The sequence below is a fragment of the Cygnus atratus genome, chromosome 8 (genome assembly GCF_013377495.2).
Source record: "Cygnus atratus isolate AKBS03 ecotype Queensland, Australia chromosome 8, CAtr_DNAZoo_HiC_assembly, whole genome shotgun sequence".
NCBI classification, from domain to species: domain Eukaryota; kingdom Metazoa; phylum Chordata; class Aves; order Anseriformes; family Anatidae; genus Cygnus; species Cygnus atratus.
In genome coordinates this window covers 5,681,975-5,692,399 of record NC_066369.1, presented here as the reverse complement: position 1 = coordinate 5,692,399, position 10,425 = coordinate 5,681,975, and the positions used below count along the sequence as shown (strand labels likewise).

The following is a 10,425-nucleotide window of genomic DNA, read 5'->3' as shown; positions in this document are numbered from 1 at the left end:
CCAGGCAACACAAGACTAATAATGAACTATATAATCTCTCTCTGAGGTAGAAAAATATTATGTACAGTTTATAGATGGTAAAATTGAAACAGAGATACTAAATGATGGTTCAAGGCTAAATAATAACAGCCAAAAAGAGCAAATGCGTTATAAAACACAGAGCTTTCATCAGACATTCTGAGTATCAACCTATCACATCTTGCTCAGGTGTCCTTGTTACAGTGTGTTTTCTAAAATCAAAACTTAATTGAAAGGTAAAATGAATTTACTAGATTAATCAGAGGGATTTCATGGGAATTCCTGCCCAGGCAAGTGTTTCTATGCATGGCCAGCTTTGGCTGTATGGGTCTTTAAGTCTTCTGGGAGGAAAAATCCTACAAAAAATGATTGGTCAGGTTTTGTATATCCTTTAAAGTAAATTTTCTGTATGATTAGAGATTGGTAATAGTGCAGCACTTATTTAAAGCCTGTTTGCAATCCAAATTCTGTTTGGCTTACCAGCTCCCAGGCTGCCTTGCATATACTGTGGTTAGCACTTGAGCTGTTATAACGAAAGGAGTTGTAAAATTGTAGACCTGCTACTCACACCAGAAGTGAGTATGAATAAGAGGCCGCTACTGCTGCTCAAAGGTAACCAAGGGACCCCTTCCACTAAGTTGAGATCCCTTAAGAGCTGTCAAGACAATCCTTTCTCAAGTATCCTTGCATGACTTTCCCGGCCATTCGCTACCCCAGGTAACTTGCTGCTAACTATGTACGCTCGGTCTAGGCCAAATCCTGCAAATCTTAAAGACGTTAGCCAAGGTTCAAGGTTAAGTCGTCACAGGTGAATACCTATATATTTATATATGAATATCTATTTCTAGTACCCCCTGAAAACTGAAACGGGAAGCACTGAACTGTGCTGTAATTTAATTAACAAACGCGGTGAATGCAAATCTCCTCAGCAGGACCCCTCCTTCCCCCAGCTCGCAGCCCCCAGCCCTGAGCCCCCCGTCGGAGGCAGCCCCACCCTGGGCTTAGGGGAACGCCCCGCACGGTCGTTAACGCCGCAGGAACACAATTCCTCCCTGCCTTCAGGTTCGCTACGCACGCAGGCGGCTCCCTGAGGGACGAGCTCCACCTGGCCCCCTCTCCAAGAACGGGGGCTCCCTCCTGCGCCGCCTGCGGGAGGTGGGCGTTAGGGGAGAAGATGGAGGGAGGCTGTGAGGGGAGAAGATGGAGGGCGAGGCGCCGGTGGGAGGGCGGCGGGTGCTGAGGCGGCCCGGGACGGAGCCCGAGGGCGGGCGGCGAGGGGAGCCCAAGGGGCGCCCCCAGGTCATGAGGTCCCGAGCATGTAAAGGCGGCTGCCCTGAAGGCTGAGTGTGTGTAGACGAACAGACGCATCCACAGCCGTGTTCGGGGACCTTTACACCTCCACAGGGGGCGCCCGCAGCCTCGGCCCAGCCTGCTGCCCGGGGGGCGCTGAGTGGAGCCCGAGCCCCGCCGCCCTTAGGGAGCAGCCTGCCTGGGCCGGGTTTGTAGGGTTGGTGGGGTGAATCCTTGTGTGGGGTTCACGTGCGCTAAAGCAGAGGTCTTTGTAGAAGATGGGAGAGTTGGAGTTAAGACTCCGGTGCCATCCTGAGTCGTTTTATAACGTGTATAAAATGCAGGCACTAATAACGAGGTCACGGCCACGGTAAACCTAAAGGCTGAAGCCCAGGACAACGGGCCCTCTTCGGTGTTGGAGTAATGCCAGGTATTGCCTGCCTGTTGTTGCATTGCACAAATTGTAGTGAGCTGTGCATACAGAGATCTGGATATAAAGTCATCTGAACAGTAGGAGAAAACATGTAATAGGTGAGGGACAAGGAGGCACTGACCTGAGCGAGAATTTTTTTTTTCTGTCCTTGATAGAAAAGTTAAAGAAGATTTTATGTTGTAGTCATGTCAACACCATGTAGGATGTCCGTGTTCTGGATGGAGAAGCACAATAAATTATGAAACTTGCATTTTTAAAAATGCATATAATATATGATTGCCTTATAAAAAGGTTATTCGCATCACTATACGTGGATGGGGCAGCTACAGCCCAATTGTGCTAATTCCCGTTTTTTTGTCATTCTGTAAATAGAACAGGGATCAGGTCTTCACCTGCTTAATTGTGAATTTGTTGCTACTGAAGACAGCAAATTCTGTATTTTGACATTACAGAGTACTTAAGAAAATATTTTTTTTTATTTAGTATTTTAGACTTACCAAAATACAATGGATAAGAACTTTCAAGAAGAACAGTGTACTGGTGTGATCAAATTCACACCACCACTGTACAAACAACGTTACCAGTTTGTTAAAGACTTAGTGGGAAAATACAAACCTAAGAAGGTTGGTATATTTTGTCTTTTTGCATTATAAATTTGAAAAAAATATATATTAAGTATCTCAGAAAGGTGGGAAATGACTAGGTAATCCGGTGACTAATTAGCAAGCAACAGTACTGGAGGAGCTGTTGTTAAAACGGAACTGCTTTAAGAGAAATCGTATGATCTTGTTTGTTTGTTTGTTTTATCAGGAGTTAATATAATTAATGCTAGTTGATGGGAAAAGGGGAAATACAAACAAGAAAAATGTCTTAGCCTATCCTGGAGAGTAGTTAACATTCTGGTTGTAATTTAATGTGGAAGACTTTGGTTCAAGTGTCTTTCATCATAGTGTTTTTGTTTTTTAAAAAACTTCCTTAAGCTTTTAGGTCCATGTACAGTATTGGGTTTACATCATCATTCGCATAGATGCTTTCAGATGAGAAGTGACATTAACAGTGTAGGATTATGTAAGGCTAACTTTTCTCCACCTAAAAGTCTAATTGATGACTCCTGTTCCTCCTCCAAGCTATCCTGGGGCTGGTGAGCCTACAGCTTTAATACTTACTCCCTCAAATCACTAGAGTATGATATTATGCCTTTGTGTGGAAGGCATTCTCTGGAGTCAGTGAATGATGTACATGTGTTTGTTTTATAGCTGTAATAACAAAAGGTCAACCCCCTTTAAGCATCTTGTAAGATCCTCGTATTATTTTTAACATTTTCTTAACTTTGTCAAGGCTGCTAGAAGTTAGGATTGTGAAACATTTTATCATTAAAATATTTTGATTATAAATACAGAATTATTTATGAAAGTCTCAAATTATTTAATGTGCAAGTGCTCCATATTTCTAATATCTAATTTACAGGTGGCAGATCTAGGATGCGCAGACTGTACACTTCTCTGGATGCTGAAATCCTACAATTGCATTGAAGTGTTAGCTGGGCTAGATATCTGTGCAAGTGTGATGAAAGAGAAGATGTAAGCTCTTGCATTGTGTTTTTTTAAGGCTTATGTTTGGTTTGACCTACTGGCAAGATACATAATTTATTGTCAGTAATTTCAAAATGAGGGTAAATGCAGAAATACCAGCTTAGCAAATGGAGAGCTATCCATTGCTAATTGGTTATGATGCAGGCTGCGTCAGATTTGCTGGGAGGATTGCTGGGCTTTAACATCCCCTAGTGCAGCAGAAGGCTATGCTCATGGAGTGGCCATGAAGGTGTGTACATCTAAGAAATACACTATTTGGAAAGGTACAAATACCTTGTGTGTAGCTGTTATTCAGTTTATGCTCACACATCAGGTAATTGTATGCAAAACTGATCTTTTTGAAATGGGCATGTTACGCTTCTGGTCACTGTGGTGGTGCCGTCATTTTCGTTCACCCATTTGAAATGGGAAGGCTAGCTCAGTGTTTTGTGTTTGACTTATAAAGCTCTAAAACTTGAAGTTTATATGATGCTTGAGGCATGGGGCAGACTTGTGAGGAACACCAAAGTTTTTCTCTTGAAAGCTGTTTTCAGTTCAAAACTTGATATGGTTTCAATGAATATGTATGATCTAGATGCTGACCTTGTCATTTGCTCTTTCCCAAGAATGAAGAAAATAAGCCTTTTATTAAGTTTAATGTTTATTTGTATTTTTTTTCTGATGTAGTATTTCAGAATTAGATTTGCACATATATTTTACTTTACTTTCACTTCTTTTTACTTTTTTTTAATTTGAAAAAAATATGTTAATATGCTTGCTTCATAACTTCTCCCAAAATCCTGTAAAGCAGGTCTAAAACAGACTTACTGTGTTTCTAGAGTTGAGCTATTGTCAGAATTTACAGTATCTTCTCGGTGCAAGTGCCTTGAATATACTGCAAGTTTTTGTAAACTTGAAGGACAATTGCTGGCTTAATTCCTCTGCTCTTTCTGTCCTATTGCAGATGGTCATCAAACATGTTTTTTTTTGTTGTTGTTGTTCTGTAAATATTTAACTTTTTGGAGATTTACAAAGTATCTAGGTAGGGTATTTGCTAGTAGATTTGCATGCAAAATTTATCTCGTCCTAAGGTCCTTTGTATGGTATCGTGTTTTTAATGCTTTTGTAGGCATAGGTTGTATCCTCTTCCTGGTGATTATTTGCAGCCAGCTGAAAGATCCCTAACAGTTACACTGCATCACGGCTCAGTTGCTCATGAAGATCCCTGCATGCTTGGTTTTGACTTGGTAACATGCATTGAATTGTGAGTATTAGGCCAACATGCTGTGTTTTTCTGAACTCATTAGGGTTTAAGAATTTTGTTCATAATCTAAACAAGACTTGATCAAAACTCTCAAACAGAGGAGTAGCGTAATGTGCTATATTCTAACTTGTGCTTAAATTAATTACACCAAGAAATTCAAGTGGTGCTAGCTCATTGTGGCAAAAGATGTGTAAAAGAGTACAAAATGCAAGAGGGGGTCTACTCGGACAAAAAAAAAAACCCTTGAAGTTGCCAGTCAGCCACACTACCAGTGCTAATGTTGCAGACCTAGGTTTAAAATTACAAGGTATGGTTATGTGTTTTTCTTTTTTTTCTTTTTAATTTGACTGGCTAAGAAAATTAAAATGCAGTAGGGCCTTTTTTAAGGACATACGTAAATGTATGCTTGCAGGATAGAGCACCTGGAAGAATCAGAGCTAGAGAAGTTTCCTGAAGTGGTGTTTGGTTTCATGGCTCCAACCATGGTGGTTATCAGTACTCCAAATTCCGAATTTAACCCCTTGCTTCCAGGAGTGACAATTTTCAGGCATCAAGACCACAAATTTGAATGGGACCGAGCACAATTTCAAAGTTGGTGAGTTTACTAATCATATGCAGACAACTTTGAGTGCTAAGTAATGTGAAAGAGGAATATAGATTAAGAGTGGTTTGTATATGTGGCTTGCTCTCAGAGTTTGACACCTACTGATTTGGTGAAATGTTTCTTGGCTGTTGTAAATAGTATGCTCTGTGGGTTTTGTGTTTTATGATAAGTTGGCTTGCTTCTACTGTAACTGCTCTGCAAAAAAGTATTTAAACTTTTTTATACATTATCATTACAGTTAATGCATTTCAAGTGTAAAGTACTAAAGAAGCCCTCTCACATAGTAATACCCTGCTCTAGAAAAGCTTCATGGAAAGAGAAGGGTTCTGCTATGTATGGTGTGTAATCAAAGCACTCAATTACTCTGGGCCTTTCTGTAATAGCACACGAGCGGATTTATGAAATAAAAATTTCAATAGAAGAATGGTTTCAATAAAGTTAATATTAAAGTCAATGAAGTTAATGATGGTTTAGTTGCACAACGAAAGACGTGATGCAAAACATGCAACCATGAGAGGGTTGAACAAGATACAACAGTAAGTTTTGGTTGCCTAAGTTTCTGATACTAAATGATTCAGACTGGTAGGAATATGATTATGGCTCTGATCCAGCAAAAGCTTTTATAGTGCTTATCTTCAGGCATGTATTCTGTCATCTGTGGGCATGCATCTTTATCGCATTAAAGCTGAATATTTAGTATGATCAAAACATGTTTTCTTTCTTAGGGCTTTAGATGCTGCTAAACGCTATGATTACTCAGTGGAATTTACTGGTGTAGGGAACCCCCCAACAGGAATGGAGGATGTTGGGTTTTGTACCCAAATAGCCGTGTTTGTTAAAAAATATCCTCAAACCAGTGAACCAGCACAGTCTAAGAAACCCATTGAAGCAGCGTACAAAACAGTAAGTATTCTTTTTTTCCTTTAGGAAGAGGAATATAGAATTAAACTTCCTATGACCTGCTGGTGAAGCTGTTCTTGCTGTAGTCTACTGTTGCTATCTGGTCTTAGCTCCAGTTAACACACACCAATCACCTCAAAAAACTCGGAGTCTACGATTTGTGTTTCTAATTGTACAAAGGCCTTTAACTTCTCAATTATTTGCTAAATAGCAATATGGATAATTATTCTTGTTTTACCGGACTGTTATCCTTAAAATGAAAATTCTCCTTTCTTATAGGTATACTCTGACACTATAATTGTTCCTCTAATCACTTTTTACTTTATCATAAGGCTGTTAAGACTGTTGGCACTGATACAGACTGTTTCAGATGCGTACAAAATAAAAAGCATGAATAAGTGTTTCTAAAAATGTATGTTTTGAAGAAGTGCATAGCCTTGTCAAATATATTACTTAAGGAAGGCATTTTCCTGAGCTTGCATTGACAAGACCTGTTTTCTGTGGTTGGCCTTACTGTCTAGTGTTTGTTACACCCTAACCTCAGGGTTTTCAGCTAACTGGTTCGGGCTTTTTGCAAAGTCATAGGATCTTGCGAGGTACCCCATTCTCTAGTGGTGCACAGGAAATCTTCCTGTTTTTTGTTGTTGTTTTTAGCACTAAATGGTTTGAAGCTTTGTGTTAAAGGTTTGTGTATACCTGTTTTTCAGAAAACAAACAAACAAACAAAATACCAAAACCAACAAAAGACCTTTTTGGACTGATTGTTTTATGATTAGCTAGGTACACGTAGTTCTTTGTGACTGAGGGACACTGGTTTCAGTGACACACTTCCGTGTTCCCTTGCTATGCTCTTAGGACTGGTGTAGATCCAACATTTTTATGTAGTTGTGTAACCATTTTGTGGGAATAAATCAACAGTTCAAGATCTCATCAGAAAGTAATGAGAAATTGTTATAGACTCCAACTTCAGTGGCAGTGTTTGGTAGTGTTTTGGTATAAAGCAGTTACTAGTAAGCTAGTGGGAATGAGGTTGTCTACCAGATTTCTTTAACTTCTGGGAGTATAGCTCAACATAGAACATAAAACATGTTCAACGATTTTTGATGTCACAATGTTTTTTAGCATTCTCCGCATCTGAGAGAAACTTGTAATGGTTTGCTCTGAAAACAGAATAAAAGGCATATTTGCAGTCCCAGTTTCTAGATTAATTTAGAACCTAAGTTGCTGTGGAACTGTCACCAGAGCCTCATGATCAGTAACGTGTGAAGAGAGTGACTAAAAAGAATTAAAGAATTGCAGGGCTTTACCTGGTCTGATTTAAAAGTACAACTCGCAGATTAAAGCCTGATTTTTATTTTTTAATTTATTACCTTTTCTAATCACCGTTGTAGTTGTGATAGATAAAATCAAGTCATATTGTCTAGTTTTTCAGTACCTGAAAATGTTTAAAGTCCAAAAATGAAACAGGACTGAATCAAAGTGGTTTGCGTTTTAGAAGCTTTTTGACAAGTGAGTGTTTAAAATCTGAGTCTGTGGTAATAAGTGTTTTGTATGTTCCTGCATGTTGTAAAGGTCTTCAAAGCAGTGTATCCAAGTCTTAAAGATGAGAAGTACCTGCAGAATGCAGTGGTCACTGAAGTTATGTTCACAGCACATGTCATTAAGCGAAGTCTGCTGGACCATTTAGTGTCAGAACAGGAGAACTATAATGATGATCCTACTGAGAGAAAATTGCAACTCCAACGTTCAGTGAACTGTTTTTCAGAAGATCTTGAAACACTGGCTGTTGAAAAAAGCATGAAGCCACTTACCAATGGAAGTGTGGTTTATATACCTCTAAGAAAAATATTTTCTTTTCCCAAAGTGAATCGACTTTGTGGCACCTTTGAGAAGTTACGCGAGCTTATTACTGGGAAGGTCACACTGAGCAGTGATGGTTCTGCTGTGGTGCTCAATACTGAACATGAAAACGAAGAGAATTAGATCACAGATTTCTCATTTAAAGTTAAATTAAAGTAATGAAAGCATTGACTTTAGTAGCTGTAGAATGGTATGTTTTGTATGCTAACTATAACCACAAAATCATTCTTAAACTTCCCAGTTGTGTATCCCTCAGCACCTCTCTCACTTACTGATAGATGAATGGTTCTGACAAAGATTCATAATCACACTTCAGATTTTGAGGTGGAGTATCAGGTGCTAAAGAAGAGTTAACTTCATGAAGAAAAATTAATTGTGTGTTTGCCATTACTATGTTGAAGCTATCATGACTAGACTCTTCTTGGTAATCTTTTGCTAGCTTCAAGGACAGTTGATAACACAGAACTACGTTGTTATGCTGAATAATAGTGTCAGACATAGATTTAGGGCAAGGTTGTTTTTTGTTTTGTTTTTAATAGAATAAAATTTATGAATGCCTTTTTCAAGATGAGCATATGCCCAGCCTTGGTAAAAACCAAATGTTATTCTAGGTAGATGTCTGTGACATTCCAGTTTAAAGGTCAGTAAATTCAACAATGGCAAAAAGTACAAGGATGTTGAATTTAAGGTGACAAAAAAGGGAGATTTAGCCCTATTTCTTTATCCAGTCTCTCGTTAACTGCTGGTTGGGGAAAATAATACGCATCTAGCAACTTTCCAGAAGCTGAATTTCAGTAATTTGAAACTGCTATCTTTGACTGTTCTGTTTTTGAAAAAATAAAAACCCCATCATTGTGAATGCCAACCTGGACCCAGTTATGAAAAAAATCTGCTTTTTCATGCATGTAGAGATGGTTAATTAAAAGGCTGCATTTATCTTTCACAATATCATTGGCAGCTTGGAATAAGCTAGTATTATTGGAACTGATTGATGTTTGTGAAACAGGATTTTTACAGCTTTCTGAAAATAAAAAAAAAATAAAATGTGTAAGCCATGACTGTTTCTTAGAGAGGATGGTTGCATTCTACCTTACAATTTTTTTTGAGTTTGTTAAGAGTTGGTCCAGGTGAGAGACTAGGCATAAAAGGAGAAGGCAGCCGTAATTCTCAGAATTGAGAAGTGGTATGTAGTCTGTAGCAGGCTGTGTTTCAAGGAAAAAAGAATTACTTACAGGCTTCTGTCTGAATAATTAAAAAAAAAAAAAAAAAAAAGCTTGCTTAAACTTTCCCTTGTGGGAGATTGTTCTCCCACAAAAGATAGACATGGATTATTAAAAGTAATATACTAGTTAGAAGTATTTATTAGAATTAATTAAAATTAATCTTGAATACAATATTTAGAATGGTTTCACTTTTGAAAATGAACTTGCCATACTTTCTATGTTATAAAGTAAGCATAGCTGTTTGAGAGTGGGCATAGTAGCACCGGTTTGCTATTAGAAAATCTCCACAATTCACTATATGGTTTAGCGTAGTTAGGTTTTTATACCACGGAGCTTCTTCCCGTGTAGTCTCTTCTTGAAACATTACTTCTTCAGTGTGCTTTGTAGCATGGTCAATTTAGAGGATCAAGAGGATCTGTCAGGTTTGGAATGATAGGTGCTTTGAATGCTGTATTCAGGTAACATCTAATTACAGGGATGTCTTGTGAACAGCCAAGAGTGTATACAAGTACACACTTGTCTTCTGCAAACATTGTACCCCTAAGTCTTCATAGCTCTATTTGGAAAATGGATTAGGTGAATATTTGGTGGACTGAGCTGAGGGACACAAACAGTAATCCAGTTTGTAAGGGCTTGATGAATTCTATCTTCCTTCTTTGTAAAAGGGTAGAGGTGTTTTTTTTTTTTTTTTTTTAATGATAGGTCGGGCAAATATCAGCTCTTATATTCTTGCTTATTCCTTTCCTGTGCAAAAACCTAAAGTCAAATGACAAATGTTTGGCCATATCTGTTCAGTGTTCCTTAGTACATGTATGTGTACTGAAACTGAAGAATCTATTACGTATCATATACAGAAGACCTATTTGGAATATATACATTTTAATTGAGACTGCTACCTTTTAGTGAAATAAGCAATATCATTTTGTGTGCCAGCTTTCCAGGTTTCCACTGGCTTAAATCAGTTTTAATCAAAGCCTTCTTTAAAGGATTGAGTTAATATTCTTTTCCGGAGCAGTTAAGCCCTCTCACAGAATTCATCATGCACAGCTCTCTGTTTATCACCTTGATGTTTCTGTTATTAGGCCTTCACTGTGTCACACTTAAACTTGTAGTATGAAACCGACCAAGGTCAATTATGATGTCTGGAATCAAGATGCTGAAAAGAAGTTTATGAAGAGTAGATTTTTTTAAGTTGCATGTGGCAATATTACCAGAAGATGGCACACGCATCTCAAAACAGGTCAACCTTAGGTTGTTCAAGA

The 10,425-nt window shown here is 38.4% G+C and overlaps 1 protein-coding gene across 1 annotated transcript; it reads left to right on the top strand.

The window, feature by feature from the left end:
- Nucleotides 1-2,224: 2,224 nt before the first annotated feature.
- On the top strand, nucleotides 2,225-8,836 carry HENMT1 (HEN methyltransferase 1). Its single transcript, XM_035537558.2, has 6 exons — nucleotides 2,225-2,364; nucleotides 3,209-3,321; nucleotides 4,442-4,576; nucleotides 4,989-5,171; nucleotides 5,906-6,083; nucleotides 7,653-8,836. Exons 1-6 carry the CDS (start codon nucleotides 2,248-2,250, stop codon nucleotides 8,061-8,063), a joined length of 1,137 nt encoding a protein of 378 aa, XP_035393451.1. The 5' UTR covers nucleotides 2,225-2,247; the 3' UTR covers nucleotides 8,064-8,836.
- The last annotated feature ends 1,589 nt before the right edge of the window (nucleotides 8,837-10,425 follow it).

What these genes read in the sequence shown, in the direction of transcription:
- HENMT1 (XM_035537558.2), top strand. Translation starts at nt 2,248, where the DNA reads ATGGATAAGAACTTTCAAGAAGAACAGTGTACTGGTGTGATCAAATTC. An exon ending in AGTGTGATGAAAGAGAAGAT is followed by an intron (nt 3,322 to 4,441) that starts GTAAGCTCTTGC and finishes ATGCTTTTGTAG; the next exon opens with GCATAGGTTGTATCCTCTTC. An exon ending in TTGGTAACATGCATTGAATT is followed by an intron (nt 4,577 to 4,988) that starts GTGAGTATTAGG and finishes GTATGCTTGCAG; the next exon opens with GATAGAGCACCTGGAAGAAT.